Raw genomic sequence first — 13,819 nt, 5'->3', positions numbered from 1 at the left:
TTCTACAGCAGTCTTCCATGTGCAAAAGTATCAAAAGCTTTCCTGAAATCCAAGTATATAATATCAAAATTATTTTTGGCATTCAGTTCCTTGTTGACCACATCATAGTAACCAATCAGATTGGTCAGAGAAGCCCTCCCTTTGACAAACCCATGCTGTGTCTTAACTATTACTGCAGTCTTGTCTAGATGATCCTGCAGTGCTTCTTTAACCAGTGCCTCCATTAATTTTCCTGGAACAGTAGTTAAACTAAGAGGTCTGTAATTACTTGTGTCACCCTTTGATCCTGCTTTGTGAAATGGGGTCAAATTTGCACATCTCCAGTCCAAGGGTATCTCTCCTGAGTCCAAAGAAGCTCTCATAATTATGGCTAAGGGTTTGCTTACTTCCTTTGCTGCTTCCTTTAATATAACTGGATAGATCCCATCCACCCCGGGTTCCCTATTTTATATTCATCTTCAACAATTTCTCCTCCACTTTCCTCTCAGTTATTACAAAATCATCTAGCTCACTGCCAGTTTAATTCATACCCTCTTGGCATACCCTCCCCGAATAACTCCTCATGTGTGAATGTAGATGCAAAATACTCAGTTTGTTAGCCACCAGAGCAGGATCATCAACAGTAAGAGTAGGAGACCAGCGGAATTACTTAACAAGTACAGGTGACTGTTGAAAAAAAGCCATGAATTAGGGTTGAATTTGAAAGTGTCTGCAAATCTGCCCAGACACGATAGGAGGGAGTATATGATGAGAGCCTTGTCGATTAATTCAGCCCTGAAAGATTGTGCAAGGCTCAAGGGGTAGAATTTTTTTCAGCCTGGTCTGTACTTGTTAACAGGAGATATCTGCTTCTACAGGGATGGGATACACTTAAGTAGAAAGGGTGCAAGAATATTTGCTGATGCTATCGAGGCAGTGTTAGGTGGGTCGGAAAACTGCCAGCTTGCGGGGATACAAGGACTAATAGATTAACAGTAGCCACTGGCAGAGGTGAAAGTGAATCTTGCACTGCTTCTATTGGAATGAGCAGCAGCCTGGAAAACAAGATGCAGGGTATTTCAGAGACTGCTGGGAGTCATTGCGGTACAAGTAAACACATGGGTTGTGTTAGGGTAGCCAAGAATAGGAACAGGTGCATGTATACTTGCGTGTACATCAAATGCTAGGATTTTGGTAAATAAATTTGATGAATTTGAGGTATTGCTCAAAACGTTGGGATATCAGAGATGTGGTGTCACAGATATAAGAAATGCAGAACTGGATTTTGGGGATTGCAATGTGTACAGAAAGGATAGACAGGATAGGAAGCGAGGAGGGATTATGCTATTAGTTAAGAAACACATAAAATCCAAGGAAGTGAAGCCAATCGACATCGCTGGACAGTGCAGTTTCGAGTCAGTTTGGTGTGACATAAGCATTGGGAGATCAAAATTGAGAGTAGGAGTGTGCTATAGGCCTAATGACTCTGATGAGTATAATAAGGAACTGTACAGGGAAATAGTGGGTAAGTAAATCAGAGTGTCTTATAATGGGAGATTTTAATTTCTCAGATATTGACTGGAATTTGTGAGTTGGTCACTCACACACTACCAAGGCTTTCGTGGATTTATTGGATGATTGTTTTCTTCATCAGCAGGTTTGGGAGGCAACTAGAGGAAGTAATACTCTTGATCTAATTATCAGTAGTGATTCATCATGCATTAAGAATCTGCAGATAAAGGAACCACTAGGTGGCAGTGATCACAGTGTGCTGAAGTGGGATTTACTCAAAGAGGTAACTACCATCAGGGGTTGAGGGGAGGGTTTTTGTTTTTGTAAAGGCGACTATGGTGGTCTGAGACGGTATTTAAATTCTATACGGTAGAACCAAATGATGACGTTACCAACAGCAAATTCCAAATGGAAAGCATTCGAAGAATTTATCTTGGAAGCTACTAGGCTTTACATACCAACTAAGAAATATTGTTCAACTTTTAGTCTTAAATGGATCTCAGATGAACTAATGAGACATGTGGCAGAGAAGAAAAATGCATGGGATAATATAAATTAATGGGTGATAGATATAAGCTGGTCTGTAACCAAGTCACAAAGGAGCTGGCAAAGGCAGATTATTGAGAAATCCCTGGCAAAGGATGCAAAGAAAAACAGAAAAGAGTTCTTTACCTATGTAAACTCTAGAAGGAAAGGGATGAATCAGATTGGTGCACTGGATATTGATGGTTCAACTGCTGATGATCCTGCTCAGGTGGCTAACAAACTAAATGAGTATTTTGCATATACATTCCCACATGAGGAGTTATTCAGGAAGGGGAATGCCAGAAGTGAAGTAAACTCTGGCGATGAGCTAGATGATTTTGTAATAACTGAGATGGAAGTGGATTAGACGTTTTTGAGGATAAACGAAAGTGAAAGTCTTGCCTGACCAATTTGAATGGATACTATGTTGCAGTCACAAAAGAACTGGATGCAGGGAATAACTTTGATATTATATATTTGGATCTTAGAAAGGATTTTGATACTGTTTCACATGGAAGACTACTGCACAAATTGGAGCATTGGCATTGGAGGCAAATTGCTGCTATGGATAAACGGATGGTTGAGGGGCTGAAAACAGAGATTGGTAATCAGTGGACACTGCTCATCGTGGACTGATGTTATTAGTGGAGTCCCTGAGGGTTCAGTTTTGGGTCCATTGTTGTTTTCTCTATTTATAAATGTTGGTATATCAAGCGTAATGTCCAAGTTTGGAGAAGATAAGGTTGGCAGGGTGGTTAAGGACACTACTGACAGTATGCTGCTGCAACAGGATCTGGAAAGGTTGAGCAGATCGGCTGAGAGGCAGTAAATGAAGTTTAACATTGACAAATGTAAAGTACTACATTGTGCTTTACTACATTAGGGGTAATTGTGTAGGCAGATATGAAGTTTTCTGAGCTGTGCAGACTGCAAGAGTAGCTCATGGTGTCTTGTCAATGATATACAGGAATTTTTCTAGCAGGGATAAGGAGGTGATTATTCCCTTGTATAAGGCAATGGTCAGGCCACACCTTGAGTACGGTATACAGGGCTGGAGGCCTCATTTCAAGAAGTATGTAGAGCTGCTGGAACGAGTACAGAGAAGGGCAACAAGATTAGTGAATGGAACAAAGGGTTGCTCCTACGAAGAAAGGTTTAAGTTTTGCAATATTACAGTGTCTGGAAATTAGGCACCTGCGAGATGATCTGATACAGGTGTATAAAGCCTTGAATGGTTTGAGCATGCTCAATGCTGATGGGATTCTTCCTCTTGCTCAGAATAATCACCTCAGAATAATCACCTGAGAGATCATAAATTCAAATTAAGTTAAGGCAGATGTAGGATAGATGTGTGGAAATTTGCCTTTAGCCAGGGGGTAGTTGATTGGTGGAACAAACTTCCATCCCTTGTTGTGCAAGTTGATAGCCTAAATAAATTTAAGGCTCAGCTGGTCAGGTATTTTGAACGAACGGAGGGGGTGAAATGGGAGTGGTTTTTTTTTTTTTTTTTTTGGCTGATGCTGCATAAGCTTGCTCTCTTGCATCATATGCCTCTACTAATTGTAATGCTAATGCTAACAGTTGAACCATCAATATCCAGTGGACCAATGTGATTCATCCCTTTCCTTCTAGAATTTACATAGGTAAAGAACTCTTTGCTGTTTTTCTTTGCATTCTTTGCCAAATATTTCTCATCTGCGTTTGCCTGCCTAATCTCCTTTGTGACTTGGTTACAGACCAGCTTATATCTATCATAGGCTTCCATGTCCCCCATTAATTTATATGTATACCATGCATTTTTCTTCTCTGCCATATGTCTCATTAGTTCATCTGGCATCCATTTAGGCCTAAACCTTGAACACTATTTCTTAGTTGGTATGTAAAGCCTAGTAGCTTCCAAGATAAATTCTTCGAATGCTTCCTATTTTGAATTTGCTGTTAGTAACGTCATCAGTTGGTTATACCGTATAGAATTTAAATACTGTCTCAGACCACCGTAGTCGCCTTTACGAAAACAAAAACCCTTCCCTTTACCCCGATGGTAGTTATCTCTTTGAGTAAATTCCGCTTGAGCCCACTGTGATTACTGCCACCTAGTGGTTCCTTTATCTGCAGATTCTTAATGCATGATGTATCACTACTGATAATCAGATCAAGAGTATTACTCCCCTCTAGTTGCCTCCCATACATGCTGATGTAGAAAACAATCATCCAATAAATCCACAAAAGCCTTGGTAGTGTGTGAGTGACGAACCCACAAATTCCAGTCAACATCTGGGAAATTAAAATCCCCCGTTATAAGATGCTCTGATTTACTGGCCTACTCTATTTCCGTGTAAAGTTTCTTATTATACTCATCAGAGTCATTAGGCCTATAACAATTTTGATTTCCCAATGCTTATGTCACACTAAACTTATTCAACTGCACTGTCCACCGATGTCGACTGGCTTCACTTCCTTGGATTTTATGCGTTTCTTAACTAATATCAACCGGTGAAGTACCACCACTTTGCTTATTGGAGGCTTGAAGTGGTGAAACCCATGTTTAGTCTGTAGAGCAAAGTTTCCGGCATCCCCCTCCCCCCATACTTCTCCTTCAACCCATGCACGGTACTAAGTACTATAGGTTTTGATACCTTTCGTGTTTGGGGTTTTCATAAAAAAAAAAAAATAGCAGAACCCCCTCCTCCCTTCCTATCCTGTCTATCCTTCCTGTACACACTGTACTCCTAAAATTCCATTCCAGTTTTGCATTCCTTATATCTGTGTGACACCACGTCTCTGTTATCCCAACAATATCTGCCTTTGATGTTTTGAGCAATACCTCAAATTTATTTACCAAACTCCTATCATTAATGTATACGCAAGTATACATGCACCTGTTCCTATTCTTAGCTACCCAACACAACCCATGTGTTTTCTTGTACCGCAATGTGTCCCAGCAGTCTCTGAAATACCCTGCATCTTGTTTTCCAGGCTGCTGCTCATTTCTGTTGAGGAAGCATTTTCCTCAATAAGTGATCAGCATAAAGATATGTTATAGTAATAGGAAGATTATTTTCTACCAAAAATATAATAGAAAGGCACTCTGCTTATATAACATTATACAGATGATGTTTCTGCTTTTGAATGAAACATAGTTTTTTTTTTTTTTTGGCTGATGCTGAATAAATAATAAATAAATTTTCTGTTTATACTCCGGGACGACCAAACAGTCAGGAGTTCACAAGATAGACAGAATACAAGAAACAGCACCGTATTCAGTAGTCACGGGCTTGAACCCCGGTCACTCAAGGCATGTGTAATTATGTACCCGCGTGCCTGACCACTAGGCTACGGCGGAATAACCTTTTTCCTTATATCATTTACCATTACTGATAATAATTGATGTCAAATTGACAAACTACAAAATGCAAACCTGCTTAATGATTAAGAGGGGAAAAACATTATATGATTTTTAATAAAGAATTTATATGAAGAAAGAATTGCATTAAGCTCTTTCTTCCCTATGAACATTATTCATTGTTCATTCTTTCTTGATTATACTGATGACAATTTTCAACATTGAATTAGGAAACATTACCAGGTGTTTACTTTTTCAGTACTAAGCCAAAAGAACTACTTAAGAATTGTTCTGTTGTTAAATAGTGGTGTTGTGTTCTGTTGCATTGTGTTGGAGTTGTTTAGACTAACTAATGGTAAACTGTAACCTTTTATGTACATTAAAATTTGCTTCATAACCATTCATGTTGTTTAATTAGTGTCAGTCTTCTCTTAATTCTTTGCAAACCTGTTTTCCTTTTCCTGACTTTGAAATACAAGGGAACATGTCATCTTGTGCATACTAATCTCTTGGAAATAACAGTTCTTTCTTTCATTACCTGGTGTAGTTATTCATATTTAAAGTAATGCAAAAGTACAGTATCAAAGTACTGTGCAACAGTGATTTATTGAACAAGTTATAGGCAGTAAGTGGCTAATGATGTTTTTAGCGATGAATAAATAACACTGTGCAGCTGTTAAATCGAATGATTAATATTTTTTTCCATACAAAATGCAAATCTACTTGATCTTTAAGAGAGAAAAGACAATGTGATTGTTCACAAAGAATTGAAGTAAGAATAGCATTGAGAAGTTTCTTCCCTGTACACATTGTTTAGGCATTCCTTTTTTCTTTATTGTACTGATGATAGGTTTCAACGTGGAATCCAGAAACATTACTAATTGCTCCCTTCCTCAATACTAAGCCGAAACACAACTACTTAAGAATTGTTAATAATTTGTGTTGTGTTAGAGTTGTTTTGACTGACTAGTAGTAAACCGTAATGCTTGTGTACATTAAAATGCACTTCATAACAATTCATGTGTAATTAGACTTGGAAATACAAGGGCGCATTCCAGAATATGCATCACTAATCTCTTGGAATTATTTTTTTCATCACCTAGCATTGTTATTTGAAGTAATGAAACTGTTTACAAGTGTAGAATCAATGTATTATGCGCAGTTTCTTGCATAATACTTTGATTCTTGTGAATTAGTAACAAAACAGTTGATTCTTGTGAATTAATAAACAATTTGTAAGGCATGAAATGGCTGATGATGCTTTGGACAGAGAATAAATAACACTTTGTTCACCTGTTAAATGGAACAATTTTTTTTTTCTGCATTAGCATATATCAGACATCTGATATATTTGGAGTAAACACCACTTATAGAAAATAAATAAATACATAGGCACTCTGCACATTTCCAGAAATATTTTTAACCTCTTATTGGGCACTTTGGTGGTAAATTTCCACCAAAGCTACTTACATTTGAAAGTAAAAAGCTATTAAAGTGATGGCACTATGAATTTTTAGTATTCCTTCATTATTGATTTGATTTTCAATCTGTATCATTATTCTTTTGCTATAGAAAATGTTTGGTCATAAAAACAAATAATAAGGAAAGTTTTTGTTTAGCTTTTGTGATTTCTTGCATGCTCTAAAGCAAGAATTAAAAAAAAATAGCATCTGTAGCACCCACTAAAAGACAAGTGCTAGCATAACCTTTGATCTGAAGCAAGCGAATGAAAATGCTTGCTATCACGAGGTTGTTTGTATCTCTATAATATGATCCAGTGACTGCAGTGTGAAATATTTTTGTTTCTTTGAAGTTTGACTTGTCGTCAGTGAAAATAACATTTTTTTTTTTTTTTTTTTTTCAACAAAATAACATATTTTTTTTTTCATAACATTTTTTATTGCCCAAATGTGGGCAATAAAAAATATGTTATGAAATATATGCATTTGTAAAGAGCATCAGAGGAGAGGTATTTAAAAAATTAATTAAAAATGTATGTTTTTAATATAAAAAAATGGATTTTTGAGAGTTGTGTTCATAATATATTGAAAATAAAGGTGGCTGCAAAAGCGAACACTTTTGAATTATTTCATATCCTTATTCCAAGAAGAACAATGGTGGAAAAAAGGCTGTTAACATTTTACTTTTAACATGCTGGGTGTAAAAGCAGTTGCTTAGGAGAATCAATCATTTACAAGTGAATAAATGCACAAAACCTTTAGTATGTTAACTGATGTTCAAGAGAAAGAAACTCTAAACATGCTGCTGTGTACTAAGCACATGACTGACAGTCTCTGAACTAAACATATAAGTAGGGTCATAATGGTTTAATTGTAAATCTATATTCAATATAAAACAATCTGAAAAAGTTGGTAGGTAAGAATTGCAGCTTCTGGTTTGTGCCAGTGGTTCCCAGTCACTGGGCCATGACCTATTTTCTGTCAATCTGTAGAAATTAATTCAAAATATAAATCTCACCAGTGGCTGAAATTTTAAAATAAATTTCAGGCACTGCAAGATGCTACTCCTCCTAAACCAGGGATCGGCACCCTTTTTTGAGTGAAGAGCCATTTTTGATCTAATTTAAAAAAAAAAAAAAAAAGACAATCTGAAGAGCCTCAGCTCTTCAGATTGTCTTCAGATTGTCAGGAGGGGGGGACTAGTTATTTAAGAAATGGAATAGAGTGGGAAGGTGTTTTATTGAAAAAATACTTTTCTTGAAATGTTATTTATTAATACTGAAAAAACTTAACAAACATTTAATTAGGTATGAATTAATGTGACTTTTGCTGCTGAACTTCTTGAGCGAGTCTCTCAACATCAGGTGAGTATGACGTAATTTTCATCTTTAAACATGCTGAGAAACTCGCATTGTTTAGACCTTTCCTTGATTTTTTTTTTTAATATAGTTCATGTTCAAAAATATTTGTCTGCAGAAGTTCGTCGAACTGAAAACAGAGAGAAGTTCAAACGCAAATATATTCAAATTTATATATGTGTCCGGTTGTTGTTGTTGTTGTTGTTTGGTTTTTAGGAGCATTAGCAACTAAGGCCATATTGCTGTGGGGATATGCAGTGGTCATTCCCTGACCTTTCTATATCCTCCGTATTTGGTGGTCACGGCTCGAACCCCGGTCTAATCAAGAAGCGTGTGCTACGCACTTCTGCTCCTGCTCAACTGGCTACGGAGGCACTGTGTGTCCAGTAAACTATGCATCCACGCATCGAACACAATTTGGTCTTGCTTTTTCAGCTCATCTATCGCCATTTATTTGTGTAGAATTGCAAGGGCAGCCTTTTGCCTCTCCAAATCCTCAATTTCAGTTTTAAGGCATTTTATTTTAGTCTTGCACTCCACATGTCCTTGATTTTTAAGTCCTCTTAACTCCATTTCAAATTGTGCTTCATATGAGGTAAAAGTTAGAGCCGCAGTTACATACTAAAAGAGCCACATGCGACTCGCGAGCCGCAGGTTGCCGACCCCTGCCCTAAACCTTTTGTGGAAATTTATCAGCTTATGATTTATTTATAATCATTCAGATTAGGATTTTAATTTAGGCTTGTAGGTATAATTATAAACTATTTAACCATTTTTGTAGCTCTAGTTTTATGCTGACTTACTAAATCGTAATGCAATTTTAAATTTAATTATGAAATTTTAAAGATGTATCAATACAATAAATGCATCATTGCTTTTGATGCATTATATGTACCTTCACAAAAATGTAAGATACTGTCATATTTGATGAAAATTCTTTGGTGTCACTTAGATAATTTCTTAATTATGTTGAAAAGGTTGGTATAATGTAATTTGCTTATTTTTTGTAATTTGCTGACTATTCCCCGAGCATGTTCCAATGTGGTTCCCTGAAAATATTATGACTAGAATGTCTTGCGGATCGGTACAGTTCCAAGATCATAACCTGATTATTAAAATTGGATTATGACTACTGATTCATAATCCAATTATCATCAGGTCAATATAATCAGGTTCTGTCATAATCTAATTATCACCAGTGATTATCAATGTGGATTCTGTCAGCTTTGATCCACTGGTAACATCCTGGCTTATGTTACCGATCTGTGGACAAATTTAGTGGAAAAGTTTGGTGAAACTCAAGCTGCTGCTCTTGGCATTTCAAAGGCTTTTGATCATGTTTGGCATAAAGGTCTTCTAAATAAGTTTCCATCTTATGGTTTGCCAACTGTTTTTCGTAATTGGTTATCTAGTTTCTCTCTGCATGTGATGGTAGACAGCTCCATCTTATAATCTCCACTAATGTTGGTGTTCCTACTCTTTTCCTCTTGTATGTTAATGACCTTCATCCATTGACTGGAAATACTATCCATAGTTTTGCTGATGACACATTGCATTCCATCTTCTAGTTTGAGAAACTTTGCTCAGTACAAACAGTTTCAACTTTTCAAACACTACCAATTCCTTAAATGCTGATCTCCAGGTAATTCTCCAATGGGGCAAAGATAAGGCTTCAGTTCTGAAAATTGCAGTGTCTGGAGACTAGGTGATCTGATTGAAGTGTTTAAGGCTTTGAATGGTTTGAGCAAGCTCAATGCTGATAGGATTCTTCCTCCTGCTCAGATGACACACTTGATGGGACATAAATTCAAATTAGGGAAAGATGGTTACAGAATAGATGTGCGGAAATTTGCCTTTAGCCAGTGAGTGGTTGATTGCTGGAACAAACTTCCATCTGTTGTTGTGGAAGTTGATAGCTTAAATAAATTCAAGGTTCAACTAGACAAGCTTTTGGAGGGAAAGAATAGGTGAAATGAGAAGGGATTTTTTTTTTGCTGATTCTCTATAAGCTTGCCCCATAACCTTTCTCAGGCTTCTGGACTCCATTCAAAAGAGGGCAATTAGGTTAATTAATGATCCATTTCTTACAAGTCTCCGTTCTCTGACTCATGGCTGTTGTGTTTCTGCTGCATACTTTTTCTACAGATATTTCCATGGGCACTGTTCTTCTGAATTGGCTTCTGTAATTCCTCTTCTCTCCTCCAAACCAGTCTGAACACATCAGCATCCTTTTACTGACTTTACTGTCCAACTTCAAACTCATAGAACCAACTTTTCTTCTTCTTCAATTTCCATTTTCTGGAACAATCTCCCTTTACATATATTTCCTGAAAATTATAATCTACAGAATATCTAAGTCTAATATCAACAAGTATCTTCTCATCTTCTCAACCTTCAATCCACGCATGTTACTAAGCGCTATCTGTCTCTCAACATCAGGTGATGTTGAGAGACATCTTCGTGTTGCCCCAGTACAGCGGTTCCCAACCTTTTTTGATTCGTGAACCCCTTTAAACATAATATTTTTAATGCGAACAACTAAGCCTATATTCTATGAAATTGTATAATATTTCTGAATTTTTATTATAAAATATTTCCGGTACTACGTTTTTATAAGCGACATTGCATAATAATAAAAATTATTATTAAGTATTCTTTGTACTTTGTAAAGCAGTTATTAATCAGTCCAAACTAGATTTCAAACAGGCTAAAAGTAGAAAACTTGCTTCTTGTCCAAATAGTAGCTGTGCATTCTGGTCTCTTGCCAAAGTTATTGGCCACAATTTTTGCCCATCTCTGTTCCCACCTCTGTCAAAATCAGATGGTTCTGTTGCCACATCAGCCAAAGATAAAGCTGACCTGCTAGCATCCTATTTTATTTCCAACTCATGGTAAATCACCTCAAACCATTCCCAGGACACTCCATTCAATGCCTCCTGTGTTCTTCCGTTAAAAGGATATCAGAAGGATTTTGATGAATCTGATGCTAAGAAAGCTCCAGGTCCTGATGGTATTTCTCCACTTGTTCTCAAAACCTGGGCCCCTGAACTTACTCCTGTTTTGTGTCGTATTTTTTCACTTTCTTATTACAAAGGTGTTTTTCCTTCTGCTTGGAAATTTGCTCATATCCAGCCAGTTCCTAAAAAGGGTGACAAATCCTTTCCATCCAATTTTCGTCCCATTGCGATTACTTCTACTCTTTCCAAAGTAATGGAGAAATCAATTAACCGTCAACTCTTAAACTGTCTGGAAATCTATCAACGATTGCCAGTATGAATTCCATCAGTGTCGTTCCACTGGTGATATTCTGGCTTATGCTACCCATCTATGGACAAATTCACTGGAAAAGTTTGGTAAAATTCAAACCATTGCTCTTGACATTTCAAAGGCTTTTGATCGTGTTTGGCATAAAGGTCTTCTAAATAAGCTTCCATCCTATATTTTTGTAGGGTTTTTTGTAATTGGGTATCCAGTTTTCTCTCTAATCGCTCACTGCAGTTCTATAATTCTATAATGTGCTTTTATAATTCCTGCTCTCTTTCAAAGCAGTCCGAACACGTGCCACAACCAGTCAACATCCTTTTACTGTCCAAGTATACGGCTCTCTGTCTTCTAACTTCTCCGCTAATGCTGGTGTTCCCCAAGGTTCAGTTCTTTCTCCCACTCTTTTCCTCATGGATATTAATGACCTTCTTCCATTGACCGGAAATCCTATCCATAGTTTTGCTGACTATAGAAAATTGCATTCCACCGTCCAGGTTGAGAAACCTTGCCCTGCTCAAACAGATTCAACTTTCTGAGTATCCCCCGCCAAATCCATAAATGCTGATCTCCAGGTAATTCTCCAGTTGGGCAAAGATAACTTAATTTCAGTCCTAAAACTTAGTCCTGTCTTATATCTTGAAAAAAATGATTCTTCTGCTCCTATGCTTATTTTCAATGATGCTTCGATTTCTAGGCAACATACCCTGACTTCTAATCTCTCTTTGCATAAAGCACATTACAAATATTTCTTCTTCTGCATCTAAAAAACTGTTTTCTCTTTCGCTCTCGGCATTACTTTTCTTCCAAACAGTTGTTGATTCTGTAGAAATCACAAATCCGGCCTACCATGGAATATTGTTCCCACATCTCGGGCAATGCCCCCAAAACCTCTCTCAGGCCTGTAGATTCCATTCAAAAGGGGGCAGTTAGGTTGATTAATGTCTCATCTCTAACAGAGTCTCTCCACTCTGTCTCATAGACTTTCTGTTTCTGCTGCATGCCTTTTCTATAGATATTTCCATGGGCACTGTTCTTCTGAATTGGCTTCTGTAATTCCTGCTCTCTCTCTCTCTCTTTCAAAGCAGTCTGAACCCATGCTGCAACCAGTCATACTTTTACTGTCCAAGTTCAAACTCACAAAACCAACTTTTCTTCTACCTCGTTTATTTATTCAACTTCTGTTTTCTGGAACAACTCTCCTTCTTACATATTTCCTGAAAATTACAATCTACAGAAGTTCAAGTCTAATGTTAACAAGTATCTTCTTTCATCTTTTGAACCTTCAACCCATGCACAGTACTAAGTGCTATAGGTTCTAAAAAAGAAGAAAAAAGTACCTATACATAACAATTTTTCATTCTCAAGGAGAATGAAAAAAAATTTAGTATGGAAAACATTTATTTAACATGATATACTATAAGACAGTAAACTAATTATAAGGAACTGTGGGAGATGTGGTTTCTTTCTTTGCCAGTTTACTTTTTATTTAATTTTATTTTACTTTATTGTTCATTATTAGTTATATTTTGTAGGTTACAACAATATATCTCTGTAAATCTAAGCAGATGCCATTACAGAATTTTTTGTGCGAATACCCTGGAATACTTTCGCGAACCAATGTTTGGGAACCACTGCCCTAGTATATGTTAAATTTTTGCCCTCTACTGCATAGACCATGCCAAAGTTCAAAGTAAGTAGAGGTAATTGTTAGGCAAAAATAATTAAGTTTATACCCTGGACTACGTTGACAAAGAGGATACAGTCAATAAAGCTCTCCGAAGTAACTGGTTTTAAATCATGCAGTTAAGTCCAGTTAATCACCAGATAGAAACACTTGAATCGTTTATTCAGATATCTCTCTAATACTATTTAATAATTCCAGACCATATATGATACTGCATGTTCATTGTAATGCTAAGTAGCATTGATATTGGTTAAGCCATTAATGATTAAGAAAAATGTAATGATTACTTCAGGTTGAATGGCTCCAAGAATCATTATTTTTCTTTTATTTCAGGAGTGTGACAAGTGTACTAAGTAAGTGGATATAATTTTTTTATTTATTTTTTCTTTGTTATATTATTAGAAATGAATTGAAGTTATTAGCTGGTGTATATTGCAGAAGTGAGTAATCACTTTATGGGTATAAGGCAATATTGAGAAAGCTGCAGCTCTGAAGATGTGTGTAAGACTTAGCTAGAATTTTTTTTTAGCATATCAGAGAGAGAGAGCAAGAGATGTTTAAATAAGAGAAGTGGAAGGATATTTCATGATATTATTGAGGCAGTGTTAGGTGGATCAGTTAAACTGCTAGTTTTATGGGGGAATACATAGATTAATGCAGAGACAAAATTGATTCTTGTAGAAGCATTAGCATT

The 13,819-nt window shown here is 36.6% G+C and overlaps 1 protein-coding gene across 3 annotated transcripts in view; it reads left to right on the top strand.

Annotated features, from left to right (window-relative positions):
* Nucleotides 1-13,819, top strand: part of Noa36 (zinc finger protein 330 homolog Noa36) — a 301,471-nt gene that overhangs the window by 52,035 nt on the left and 235,617 nt on the right. For 2 of the 3 annotated variants that reach the window (XM_090382073.1, XM_090382072.1), the window contains exon 3: nt 13,459-13,478. The exons of the other annotated variant lie outside the window; for it this stretch is intronic. In XM_090382073.1, coding sequence (XP_090238199.1) covers nt 13,459-13,478 — 20 coding nt within the window. The remainder of the gene's footprint in view (nt 1-13,458; nt 13,479-13,819) is intronic. 3 annotated transcript variants of the gene reach the window in all.

Source organism: Mastigoproctus giganteus, chromosome 9, assembly GCF_048544385.1.
Source record: "Mastigoproctus giganteus isolate SK-2022 chromosome 9, ASM4854438v1, whole genome shotgun sequence".
Lineage (NCBI taxonomy): Eukaryota > Metazoa > Arthropoda > Arachnida > Uropygi > Thelyphonidae > Mastigoproctus > Mastigoproctus giganteus.
Note: the sequence above shows the minus strand (reverse complement) of the source record. Positions and strands in the feature narration are given on the sequence as shown.